Consider the following 14,226-nt stretch of genomic DNA (forward strand, 5'->3'; position numbering starts at 1 on the left):
TTTTTTGTTAAAAGGTTAAAGCGTTATTTTCTGATATTATCTATTGCTATAGAGCAGAGGTCTTCAACAGAGTGTCCGGGACCCCTAGGAGGCCCTCAGAGTTACTACAGGGGGGCCTCCAAATCTTTTTGTGATAGAAACCTTCTTTCTCTTTTTTACATTAACCACTTGAACCCTAGCATCCCTATTCTAGGGGGAACGTCTGCCGAAAATAGCATATATATATATATATATATATATATATATATATATATATATATATATATATATATATATATATATATATATATTTATATTACATATAGATAGAACTAGAAAAAGTGCTCCTCGGAGCACTCCCAGACCCCTAGTGGTTGAAATCTGAATGGCCGAACTTCGCATGACATGTGTGCAGAGGAAAAGAGCGACCGACCGACCGACCGACAAAGCCTCTTGTAGGCCGACCCCCTGGGTCTGGCAAATATTTATGTATAGATATAGATGTAGATAAAGATCAACATCCATTGGCTTCTCTGATTGGCCAACCCAACCCATCTTTCGGCTTTTGCGGGATTCGCCAAACTTCACGTGACATTTGAGCCACTTGTTCCAATATAAGCAGCAACGAACACAACAGCTCTCCATTCTTCTAAACAAGCTTCCAAACCCAGTCGGCTTTGTCTCGCGTACGTTTCTCCAGTCGTCCTGTGATGCTCCACTGGGCGGTGCATCTGAAAGGAGCTCCGAAGCAGCATGACATCCACGCTGCGGTGGCAGCCGGACACCAGCTCTTTTCGTTCGGAGGATACAGCTACGCGACCGCCGGGGACCACCAGGCCGCCGGGTATGTCCAGATCGGCGTGCATGTTTTCAACACAGTGTCTCTGCGCTGGAGGAAGTTGCCTCCGGCGACGGACCAGAGAGGAGAACGTCCTGGCGCGGTTCCTTCCATTCGGCACGCCCACACGGCCGTGCTAATAGAAGACACTGTCTACATCTGGGGGGGTTGGCCTTACTGCCACGTGCTCTACCTGTTCGACGTCGACACCCACGGGTGGTTCAGACCCGCCGGCGTCTCCGGGAGCGTTCCGGATGCGAGGTACGGCCACTCTGCCTGCGTCCTGGGGGCGGTCATGTACATCCACGGAGGAGTCACCGACCTGCGCGGACACGCCAACGACATCTACACGTTGGACAGCGGCACGATGGTCTGGTCCATCGTCAACACTAGAGGCGTGCCACCGCCCGCTTCGGAGCATCACTCCGCCACCATCATCGGGACCAGCATGTTTGTGTTCGGGGGGTGGGGCGGCTGGGTGAACCAGTGGGACGACTGCAGCAACCTCCGGGTGTTCGACACGGAGACGAACTGGCTGAGCACGCCCTCCTCCGCGCAGAGCCACCGGCCCAGACGACGCGTGGGTCACTCGGCGTTCTCCCACGGCGGCGAGCTGTACGTGTTCGGCGGCCGCAACGCAAACCGGACCTTCGACGACCTGTGGAAGTACAACCCCGAGACCTTCTCCTGGAGGAAGGTCAAGCCCAAGGGCAGAGACCCCTGCAGGATGCACAGGATGTGCTGCTGCGTCCTGGGAGATCGTGTCGTTCTCTATGGAGGGTACAAAGTGAACAACTCGGCCCCCAGCGACCTGTACATCCTGGACTTCAATCCCAGCCTGAACACGCTGTGCAAGCGAGCCGTCCTTCGGTACCGCCTGGGGCAGTCGGAACTCCCGTACGACCTCAGGTGGGAGCTGGCGGCCATGATGAAAAAGAAAACGTCGCACGCACGGAGAAAGAAGGCAAAACAGCGAGCCCACTGAGGCAGTGGTTCTCGTGTCAAGGACCCCCAAATTGACACTTATTAGCCCGTGGACCCCCATTTGAATAGAATTTCCCCAGGGAACCCCATAAGAGACGGTTTTTACTAGCAGTGATGCTCAACCATTTTAATTTCAATGACCCCCAGTTTGACATGTATTAGGCTACGGACCCCCATTTAGTGGCATATCTCCGGACCCCAATTTATATCGTAAAATCAATGTTAATTTAACTCTGAGAGTGTACAAATTTGTACACTCTCAGAGTTACAGACCAGAGTCCATTTGGTTCCTAACTATCCATCATTTAGCTGGGGACCCCCTGGAACTCCCTCAAGGACCCCCGGGGGTCCCCGGACCCCACTTGGAGAACCGCTGCACTAAGCAAACATCTGTAGCAGTAGTAGCGGAAAGTGTGTTGTGATGGAAAACGGAAAACTGAGGAATATTGTTGGAACTGGGCGTGGCCTATGTGGGGCGTTGCGTCGTGATCCAAGGAAAGCAGGGGTTTTTCTTTTGTTTGTACAGTATGGCGTACGGGCCAAAACGTGAAGGGCCCCTGTAAGAGTTCCACCATGAGTCCGATCTGGAAATGTGGACGAAGTTCTTCCTTGGTCAGTGGTGGAAAGTAACTAAGTACATGTATTCGAGTACTGTTCTTAAGTACAATTTTGTGGTACTTTTACTTTACTGGAGTATTTCAAATTTTCAATACTTTTACTTCTACTCCACTTCTACTTCTATAGACAAATATTGTACTTTTACTCCACTACAATTATTTGAAAACTTTAGTTACTAGTTACTTTGTATATTCTGATTATTATTACAACACATACACTAACCATCAGCCTTATATTCATTTCGGATATTTAAAAATAGCCGATCTACAAGCTCACAATATGTTGCTTTGCGACACATTGTGTGCTTGTAGATCTGCTATTTTCAAAAGATTTTTTACACTGAAGACTTGTGAAATGGTTCATTCTGCACAATGAGTACTTTCTACTTTTGGTACTTTAAGTACATTTTGATACCAATAGCTTTGTACTTTTACTCAAGGAAATTTTTAATTCCAGACTTTTACTTGTAACAGAGTATTTCTACATTGCAGTATAGATACTTTTACTTACGTAAAGAATGTGAGTACTTCTTCCACCACTGTCCTTGGTCTACTGGGAGAACGGTTCGCAGTGGTGCCCGAGATTAGCTGCTTTTTTTGTCAGAAATATCCCCCTGGCCACAAACGGTATAGTATAGTGGCAGGGGTACAACCCTAGCATCCCTATTCTGAGGGGAACGTTAGCGGAAAATAGCAGATCTACAAGCTCACAATATCTGTTCATCTGCTGTTTTTGGCGAAGAGAATAGGCTCTATGCACAGCAGCCATATTGGAAAGAAATTTGGCCCCTTCCCTACTTCCTTCACAGGTGTTACCAATGATACTAATTAAGGCTCTGTTCCATTCTGGTCAAACAGAGTCAGGGTGCTGATAGTGTGCATGTTGGCTCACTGGAAACACTTGAGGGGGTTCCAAATGGCCCCTTGCGGGTGTGTAACTCTGAGAGTGTACAAATGGACCCGTAAGGGTCCATTTGGTTCCATTTGTACACTCTCAGAGTTATGGGGGTCCTTGCAATTAAAAGGTTTGAGAACAATTGTGCTACACTTGGAACAGAGCCTTCATTAGTATCATAGGTAACACCTGTGAAGGAAGTAGGAAGAGGCCCAATTTCCTTCCAATATGGCTGCTGTGCATAGAGCCTATTGGTGGAGATGGGAAAAAAAGCAGACCAAGTACAGAGACAAAGGTCCCTTCTTCAGGCAGTCACTGTCTTCCTGATTGCACATCCTCCAACTGCTTTGCCTCCTTCCGTGGTTCTCAAACTTTTCAGCCCGCGACCCCCCAAAATAATCATAGTTAAACTGTTAATTACTTTATACGCAAAATTACACGGTTATGGCATTTACATGTTTTCATTTTAGAGGTATTAAAAAGGTCTTAAATGCCCTTAAATTGTCACTACAGAAATGTGCACATACCCTGCATACACTTATACTGTATGTTGGTTTGTTCACATCTGGGGACCCCTCCAACATCATTAGGGGACCCCCCCCCCCGGGGATCTCGACCCACAGTTTGTGAACCCCTGTTCTAACCATTCCCTCCTTCTCCTTCCACTGTATCAGAGCTTTGTTGTACATCTGCACATTTGAGCACTTTCATATCTCTTGATAGTTAATCCATGGAAATGTATACCACCATGGGGCGCCGGCCCTTGGTTGGATAACCTCAGGCCACAACGACCAAAGCCAATAATGTGTGTAGCACCCAAGTCCTATTCACCTGTTTCCTAGGCTGTGTGTTTTCCACTTCCTGTCGATTTGATCCAATGAAATCCAATGAAACTGGTCAGATGACCAATGATATCCAATGAAATCGACAGGAAGTGGAAAACACACAGGTGAATACTTAGGTGCTACTGGTTGCCGAGGGAGTTCTGACGCGTGCTAGAATAACTGAGGTCCAAAACTTGTCCGTGAGTTCATAAATAAAGCTTTATTCTCTATTATGGCTTTAGTGCCAATCACTTTTAACATACAATACACTGAATACAGACATAAATAAATAAACTTAAACGCACAGGATTGCAGTCCACCAGCTCCTCTGAACCCAGCCAAAAGCTGTTTGCCTCTGCCACTGGCAACACCTGCGCTTGATTACAGATCCTCTTTAAAGGAGGAGTTCACCCAAAAAATGACTTATTTTCTATCAATTGCACACCCCATGAAGCTTTGAATTCATGGATTAATTTTTGTTTTTGTGGCATTCCTAAGCCAAGAATTAAATGACCAGGTGTATTTCCGGTAGGAGACACAAAGAATCTACTTTGTGTCTCCTACCGGATACATTAGCAGGTAGGAGACGGGAATCAAATTATTAGCTTAGGAATGCGACAAAAACAAAAAAGAATCCATGGATTCAAGGCTTCATGGGGTGTGCAATTGATAGAAAATAAGTCATTTTGTGGGTGAACTACTCCTTTAAGTACCTAGGCAACCTTTGCCTTGACCGCAACCTGCGGTGACGTCATCAAATTAGAAACAAGTGAAATGGCTCTTACAATGTGTTTATCCCATAGCCATGTGGCCTTTATTAGCTCGGGGTTAAGTTCAAGTACTGCACTTAAGTACAATTTTGAGGTATGTTTACTTGAGTATTTTCAATTTTCAGTACTTTTACTTCTACTCCACTACATCTCAGAGGCAAATATTGTACTTTTACTACAATTACTTGAAAACGTTATAGTTACTAGTTAGCCTACTTTGTAGATTTTGATTATTATTACAAAACATATTAACCACTTCACCACTGTATACATTTTGTCAATTTGAAAATAGCCGATCTGAAAGCTCACACTGTGTAGTGAGCTTGTAGATTGGCTATTTTCAAAAGATGGTTATACATTTGAAAACTTGAAATGGGACATTCTGCATGATGGGTACTTCTACTTTGGAACTATAAGTACATTTTGATACCAATACTTTTGTACTTTTACTGAACTTTTTACTTATCTTGAATTACGGACTTTTACTTGTAACAGAGTATTTCTACATTGCAGTATTGATACTTTTACCTAAGTAGAAAATGTGAGTCAATCAACCCCACATTTGAATAGGCTCTATGTTTTATACTTTTTTTTTTTTATACTTTAGGCTCTATACTTTTCAGATATAAATTATGATATTATACGAAACATACATTTACCACTTTAACCGTATTATACGAAACATACATTTACCACTTTAACCGTATTTTATACCTAGGCTATTTGAAAATAGCCGATCTACAAGCTCACAACTCGCTGCGACGCGTTGTGAGCTTGTAGATCGGCTATTTTCAAATATTTAGTACTTTTACTTTTGGTACTTTAAGTACATTTTGATGCCAATACTTTTGTACTTTTACTGAAGTAAATTTAGAATTCTGGACTTTTACTTGTAAGGGTACGCTCCCACCGCACTTTTATTTTACCTCTGGGGCAGAATCTGCCAATGCATTGTCAATGCAAATGCATGGATTCACGCAAGAGCAGATTTTTCCGCTTGTCGCGCAGACCTTGCGTTTATCCGCTCTACACGAAGAAGCATAAAACTGATTTTCCCCCTTTGTCCAATCGGGTGAGTCGAAGGCGGACCGTCGCAAGACTCAGGAAGCAACATGGAGCTCTCAGTGGACCAACTGGTTGTAGCTGTTGGATCTCACCCAGTACTTTATGATTTGACCATGAAAGAGTTCCATATGACTGACATTAAAGAACTGGCCTGGTTACAAGTGCGGTCGCAAAGGCTTTAGGTTAGTGTAATAATATATTTAGTGTAATAATATTACTCTAATTATATATTTAATAATAGCCTTGTCAGTTAAAAATAGTCTTCACTTTTGCACTTGGGGTTTGTACATCTACATACACATTCAGATTTAAAATATGAAGTGCTTACCCCGTGGCCACGGATTTTACAATCATGTACGGGCCCTCAGAAGTACCCGTATCTTCCGTATTGTTCAATAAAAAAGCATTTTAATCCGATTGGTGGCCAATTTCCCGCAGAGTTATAATGTACCAACAGTGCAATACACCTCTCAACCGCTAGGGTCGCGCAGTTGAAAGCATACGGAGAAAATGACCACTGATTGGATTAAAATGCTTTTTATTGAACAATACGGAAGATACGGATACTTATGAGGGCCCGTACACGATTGTAACATCCATGGCCATGGGGTAAGTACTTTATATTTTAAATCTGAATGTGTATGTAGATGTACGAACCCCAAGTGTGAAAGTGCCAAGGCATTCAAGACCGGGGACGGTCTTGAATGTGAGTGACAGGTGCGTCAAAGCGTTTTTTTAGAATCCGCTGGCTGCAAAAAACTGTGGCCGCGCACAACCTGCGTTTAACAGCGGCCAGCCAACTTTTGGTGAGAGCGTACCCTAACAGAGTATTTTTACATTGCAGTATTGGTACTTCAGTACTTTTACTTAAGTAAAGAATTTGAGTACTTTTTCCACCACTGACTGCCGGCTGCAACCCACGACTGACACATCCCTAGGTAGGACACCAAGCCTGGCGAAGACGTGCGCTCCAAGGACCACCCTTTCCTAACTTATTTATACAATAGGAAGCCTCAAACAATGTTTATCCTCAAAGATACAGCCATGTCGGTAATTCCAGAGTGTGTCTACCTAATGAGCTAGTTTGCGATGTTAGTTGTAATTTTGGTTCTCTGTACGTTTCAGAGAATGCACAGTTTAATGTATCTGCACAGCAGGAATCATATACACAACGCCTTGACAACAGAATATTGTTGTGTGGGTGAAGTAAGAAATCCTAGGAGGGCTTATGAGACAAACTCACCGTCAGTGGTGGAAAGTATAACTAAGTACATTTACTCAAGTACTGTATTTAAGTACAGTTTTGAGGTATTTTGACTTTACTGAAGTATTTCAAGTTTTCAGTACTTTTACTTCTACTCCATTACATCTCAGAGGCAAATATTGTACTTTCTTTTTTGAAAAATGTACTTTGAAGATATAAATTATTACATTATAAAACATACATTAACCACTTCAGCCCTATTTTAGGCTATGTGAAAATAGCCGATCTACAAGCTCACAATGTGACACGTTGTGATCTTGAGATCTGCTATTTTCAAACATTTTAGTACTTTTACTTTTGGTACTTTTTGGTACTTTGCAGTAGCTCAGGGGTGAGTGGCCGGGTAGAGTGAACCGGGTTCCAAGTTCGATCCCGGGCTGGGGCGCTCCCCCAGAGTTAGTGTCGATTCCTGTCGAAGTGTCCTTGAGCAAGACACTGAACCCCTAATTGCCCCCTGATGAGCAGGTTGGTGCCTTGCATGGTTTCCTCCTCCATCGGTGTATGAATGTGTGTGTGAATGGGTGAATGTAATGCACAATCTATGTAAAGCGCTTTGGATAAAAGTGCTATACAAATGCACCATTTTACGTTTATATTATAGCACATTGCAATTTGAATTCTATACAAATAAAGAATGTACACAACTTACATGAATTAAGATCAAAAAGTGCATGCAACAGAAAAAAACTAACAAAATAACAGAAAACAAAGACCTACACTTCTATGTATGAAACACAAAATAGTGGAAATGGAAGAACATTCCCATAATAGTATGGAAGCATGTCCTCTAAATTCCCACTTGTGTATATAAGTTACATATAATGCTAAATGGTGCATTTATATAGCGCTTTTATCCGCACGCACGCACACACGCACGCACACACGCACACACACACACACACACACACACACACACACACACGCTCCAGGTAAAGAGTCTCAGTTTGGCTCGGTGCTAGCCAGTGACAACATTACATTACATTACATTACATTACAGTCATTTAGCAGACGCTTTTATCCAAAGCGACTTACAATAAGTGTATTCAACATAGGTAGGGAACGAAAACTACTAATCACCAGAAGTTTTAAGTACATTTCCTGCAAAAACAAGCAACCAAGAGTATACCTAGCGCTAAGGTAAAAGTGCAATATATCAGCTACCTACTTTCTTAAACAGATGAGATAAAAAAGCACGAGCTAAAACAAATAAGTGTATCGACTAAACAAGATCCAATAAAACAATACAAAAATAAAACAAGAGTTCGTACAACTAGTTAACAACAAGTAGGCCAGGCAAAGAGGAAGGATAGTGTTTCCTGAAGAGGTGGGTTTTCAGCCTGCGGCGAAAGATGGGCAGTGACTCTGCTGTCCTGACATCAGTGGGAAGTTCATTCCACCACTGTGGGGCCAGAACAGAAAAAAGTCGTGACCGTGCCGATCGACCAGAACAACACCTGCTGCCATGGGCCTTTGTGGAAGGTTTAGCCTGTTATTATCAGTGTCTTAACTTTTTGGTTTGTTGTTTTCTTTAGTTTAGCTGTCAAGTGTTCATTTCTTATTTCCTAGTTTTGAAACGTTATGTTTGGCCGGCCTTATTTTTGTCAAGTTGTCGTCTATGCGACTATGCCTAGGGGAGAACGGGGTAAGATGAACCACTTTTTACTTATGTTGACCTCTAGGCAAGGAAAAATGAGATGGAAGTAAAATCTAAACATCTACTAAAACTTCAAGATGTTTTCTATCAATTGAAATCATGAGTGTGCATCTATGACGAATGGTTGTAAAAATATGGGTTCTAAAAAAAAAGTGGTAATGTGGTTCAACTTGCCCCAGGTAAGGGGTAAGTTGATCCTAGTCAAGGGGTAAATTTACCCATATGATATTTAGCATTTTGAAGTTTTGAACTTGAACAAATAATGTATTCACGTATCAACAATAATTTAATAACACATTTCCCTTTTGCAAATAGTCTTAATTATTGTCTTAATGGTATTTAAACAATATAAAACCAATTAAATAATGTTTGATATTCAGAACCTTTTAATATTTGCAAGTGTTAATACAATATTGAAAACTTACTCTTAAATGAGTGTAGTCCTCCAAATGAAAGGTCATACAGCATCATTTGAGAAGCAAAGACATAATAAAAAAATATGAATAGTGATTAACATTAGGTCAATTTACCCCAAGGCATTTGGTTCATCTTGCCCCATGGCCACCATTTTGACCTAACCTGGCTAAATGAATGCTTCAGGCTTTTCTTTAGCTAAATGATTCACATGGTTTTATACATTGGAATATCACCAACATGCATGATATATAAGTTTCAACCTGGGTACATTTGCTTTAAAATAAAAAACATTATACCAGAAAAGTAAAAAATTAACTTTGACCAGCAAAAAACACTTTTCTGTGTAGAAATATGCTCATCACTTTGCCCATGTGTCTCTCAACTTCACAGCCAGGTGGAAATGATGGGTGTGTCCTGATTTTAAGGTCAAATGACAACTCATGTGTATAGTTTTAAAGATACAGGGGGTGGTTCAACTTACCCAGAGGTTCATCTCACCCCGTTCTCCCCTATAGGTGCTAGCTGTGCAACCTGGTAAACCCCTCCCTCCGGAAATCTCATTTGTATTTGATTTCAGAAATCAAATGCAAATGAGATTTCCGGAGGGAAGGGTTACCAGGCTACTAGCTGTGGTCCAGAAGAATGCTCCTCCCATGGACTGAAGATTCCACTACCCTGCAAGGTCTCCAACTGTAGTCAAAATAAAGAAAACTATTTTGCTTCTATAGCCGAAACATAGGCTGTATTGTGTTGGTGGAAGGCTATTCTCCATGGTGGGAAACATCTCAGGACCCCACCGTCTCTGTATAATACCACTTTTGGGCCAAAAATAAAATATGTCCTCCAGACGGAAATTATTTTAATTCCTCACCTTACTCACCCGTTTCTACAGATCTGGTCTAAATAAATGACCATTGACCAGATCTTGACCAGACTTCTCTGCACTCGTGTGCTTCTGTTTGTGTCACGACGTGTTACGACGTGGAAGTTAACACAGGAGTGGCAGAACACACCACGTGTTGAAAGTGACCAGAAATGGCCACCAGAGGGCAACACAAGTCCGCCCAAAGAAGTAATGCCTATATAGCTCCTCTCAAACCATGACCATGACACAAGTAGTGTGGACACCAGTGGTGGAAAAATAACTAATATGTTCTATTTAAGTAAAAGTATAAATACTGCAAAATAAAAAAGTAAAGGTCCGGAATTAAAAATGTACTTGAGTAAAAGTACAAAAGTGATGCTATCAAAAAGTACCGAAAGTAAAAGTACTCATTATGCAGTTTTCAAATGTATAAACATCTTTTGAAAATAGCAGATCTACAAGCTGACAACGCGCCGTGAAGCGACACGTTGTCAGCTTGTAGATCTGCTATTTTCAAATGGCCGAAATGTATATAGGGCTGAAGTGTTTTTTTCTCTTTTTTTAGATATATATTATTGGCTTTTTCTGCCTTTATTTAATAGTATACAGTAGACTGAAAGGAAATGGAGAGAGAGAGAGAGATGAGGAGTGACACGCAGCAAAGGCAGGATTTGAACCCTTTCACGCTGTTAGCAGCCTAGGTGCCCGGACCGCTACGCCAGTCGTCCGGGCCAGCTTGGTTAATGTATTGGAAATTGGAAATACTCAAGTATAGTAGCCTAAAAATACGGTATACCTCAAAATTGTAGTTAAGTACAGTAGATTACATTACATTACATTACAGTCATTTAGCAGACTTTTATCCAAAGTGACTTACAATAAGTGCATTCAACATGGGTAGGGAACAAACTAACTAAGTCTTAAGTGCATTTTCTAGTAAAACAGGCAACCAAGATTATACCTAAGGTAAAAGTGCAATATATCAGCTATCTACTTTCTTAAACAGATGAGACAAATAGGAAGATCAAATGAGCAAGAGCTAAAACAGTACTTGAGTAAATGTACTTAGTTAATTTACGACCCTGGGGAACACACTAGAAGTCACTACACTAGATGTATCGACAGTAGTGTTGCCAATAGCCTTCCTGAAGTTCTAATAATTTCCCCAGAAAATGGCCAGAAAAATATAAACGTTTGTATATATTATAAATAGCAGATATACTTATAATATAGCCAAAAATACTGTGAGCTTGTAGATCGGCTATTTTTGGCAAAGCTATTTGGTGTAGACAGACCACAAAATGGTCCAACTACTTAGTAAACTTGACCTTTCACTCTGTACTTGGTAGAGTCTACACCGAACCTCTTTTCGCTCACACAACGAGTATTTTTTCCGCCAACGTTTTTTTTCTTCCATTTCCTGAAAAGGAATACAAGGTTCCCACGCGACAGCGGCAATATGTTCCATTACTTCTAATAGAACCCTCGTCCATGTTCTCTCACATATATGTACGCTAGTGTCATGTATAATTCACTACAGCACAAGGGAAGACACTGTGTAAGTGAGTGTGTGTGTAAAAATCTTCAATCATCCACGATGCCTTATGTCTCTTGGCAATAGAGATACATATAACACACTTAGAATGGGGTTAGAATGTAGTGTGTAAAGCACTTGGGTCACTGAAACCCATGTGTGGGTCGCTCGTGTGGCATAGTGGTAAAGTATCTGCCCACCACCACGGAGGTTGTGGGTTCAAATCCACCGGGGTGCATCCGGCTTTGTCGAGCGTCTGCACGAACACAATTGGCTCTATGCACAGCAGCCATATTATCACTTCCTTCCCAGGTGTTACCAATGATACTAATGAAGGCTCTGTTCCATTTAGTCTAGCACAGTGGTTTCCACGACCCCCATAATTCTGAGAGTGTACACACCTGTAAGGGGCCATTTGGAAGCCCATGAAGGTCCCTGGACCCCAACTGTAGATATGCACAATATCAGCACCCTGACTCTGTTTGACCAGAATGGAACAGAGCCTTCATTAGTATATCACTGGTAACACCTGTTAATGTCTTCATAATATGGCTGCTGTGAATAGAGCCTATTGGCCCGTGTTCGGGGGAGGGAGGCGGGGAGGTTGATATTGGATATTGCACGTACTCCTACGGGCTGGGGCGGCACCTGTCAGCGGGGAGTGTTGGGCGGGAAGAGTAGGGTGAAGTCTCTACGTCCTCCTGGTGGGGGCTCCTCACTGGCAGGTGAATCAGTATAGACTAGGGGTGTGCATCTGTCCACTCCAAGGCGATACGATGCGTATCCGATACATGGGCTTCGATTCGATTCAGAGATAATTCAATATTAAATACAAAACGATTCGATTCGATTCTATTGGGTGCAATTAGATGCGATTTCGATTTGTTTTGAATTTGATACGATTCAATACGATTCGATACGATGCAGTGCGATCTGGTTGTTATCCGCTACAGGTTTAATGAAATTTCCCAACTTAATCTATAAAGTTAAAGTTGCATGGCTTGGCTGACCTTCAAATACTGGAAAAAGATGGATGGCAAGTAAATGTACAGTATCACACCATTGTGTTTATTAGGGGTGTGCATCTGTCCACTCCAAGGCGATACGATGCGTATCCGATACATGGGCTTCGATTCGATTCAGAGATGATTAAATATTAAATACAAAACGATTCAATACGATGCGCATCGATGTAGTCGCATCGTTAATGTTAAAATCGATTATCGATTCACATCGATAATTTTCGACACCCCTAGACGAATCCACAGACGCGCTGCCTGTAGCTGCCTGTAGGCGGCCATTGCTGCGGTGTCGCGGTGTAGGAGCGTTGACACCGCAGCTGCCTACAGGCAGCGCGTCTGTGGATTCGTCTATACAACAGCAGTGACAACACAGAAAGACATTCTATAAATATAACTTTTAAGAAGTGAAAATAGCCGATCTACAAGCTCACAGTGCGTTGCGGGGCCCTGCAAGACCTCAACTTCTACACGACAGAGTCATGCAGAGACAATGGACTCATTTTAGCTGCTATCTAAAGAAATTACAGTTAAGTGATTCATCATAATAAACATCAACATCATACAGACTATTAGGCTGGAGCCATTACGAAGCATGTCCTACCATGAGTCCTCTTCATTTGAAAAGGCACATTTTTACAATCGTTTTCCACTTAGACCAGGGGTGGGCAACATTATTTTCAGGAGGGCCGCCATACAGACTTCCATAAAGCAAGCCAAGGGCTGAAACTAGAAAAAAACATAGTAGTGATCTGAGGTCACAATGAAAAGATTAATTACACAAAACAATCCACCTCAATTCACTAAACTTTTAAATTAACCTACTCATTTATATCTTGTCAGTTATATATGCACCAGTCAGTTATCACAGGTCACTGATGACCATTGCATGTTAATCATGGACTCAAGGCAGACTGTTTCACAATTGTAAACATTTGATATTGACCATTTGAGTACATAATGCATCAGTGGAATCTTTTTCCTTTTATAATCTAGATATATACATTGTTTTTTTTGGGGGGGGGGGGTGTTTTCCTTTGATGAAGTCATGGGCCAGATTGAGACGGTCCAGGGTCCGGATCTGGCCCCCGGGCCGTACGTTGCCCATGTGTGACTTAACAGGGGGTCCGGGACCCCTAGGGGGTCCTCAAAGTTACTACAGGGGGTCCGTCATATCTTTGTGTAATATGATATTTTTTACATTAACCACTTCAACTCTAGCATCCCTTTTCTGAGGAGAACTTTAGCCAAAAATAGCAGATCTACAAACTCACAACGCAGGCATTGTGAGCTTGTAGATCGGCTATTTTTGGCAAAGAGGTTTGGTGTAGAGGGGAAAAAGAGCAGACCAAGTAAAACAAAAAAAGATGACACACAATTTTATACATAGAGGGGGTCCCTGCTTCATCTCTCTCTCAGCTAGGGGGTCCTTGGCCTGAAAATGTTGAAGACCCCTGACTTAGACCCTATATAGTCTATATAGCTTCATTGACCGGAGTCC

The 14,226-nt window shown here is 42.2% G+C and overlaps 1 protein-coding gene across 1 annotated transcript; it reads left to right on the forward strand.

Annotated features, from left to right (window-relative positions):
* Positions 1 to 689: 689 nt before the first annotated feature.
* LOC311034643 (kelch domain-containing protein 3-like) lies at positions 690 to 1,802 on the forward strand (the record flags this gene model as incomplete). Its single annotated transcript, XM_084042568.1, has 1 exon — positions 690 to 1,802. The coding sequence occupies one exon, from the start codon at positions 690 to 692 to the stop codon at positions 1,800 to 1,802; it is 1,113 nt and encodes a 370-aa protein (XP_083898694.1).
* Positions 1,803 to 14,226: the final 12,424 nt, after the last annotated feature.

The sequence above is a fragment of the Gymnoscopelus microlampas genome (assembly GCF_963454915.1).
Source record: "Gymnoscopelus microlampas genome assembly, chromosome: 2".
Taxonomy (NCBI): domain Eukaryota; kingdom Metazoa; phylum Chordata; class Actinopteri; order Myctophiformes; family Myctophidae; genus Gymnoscopelus; species Gymnoscopelus microlampas.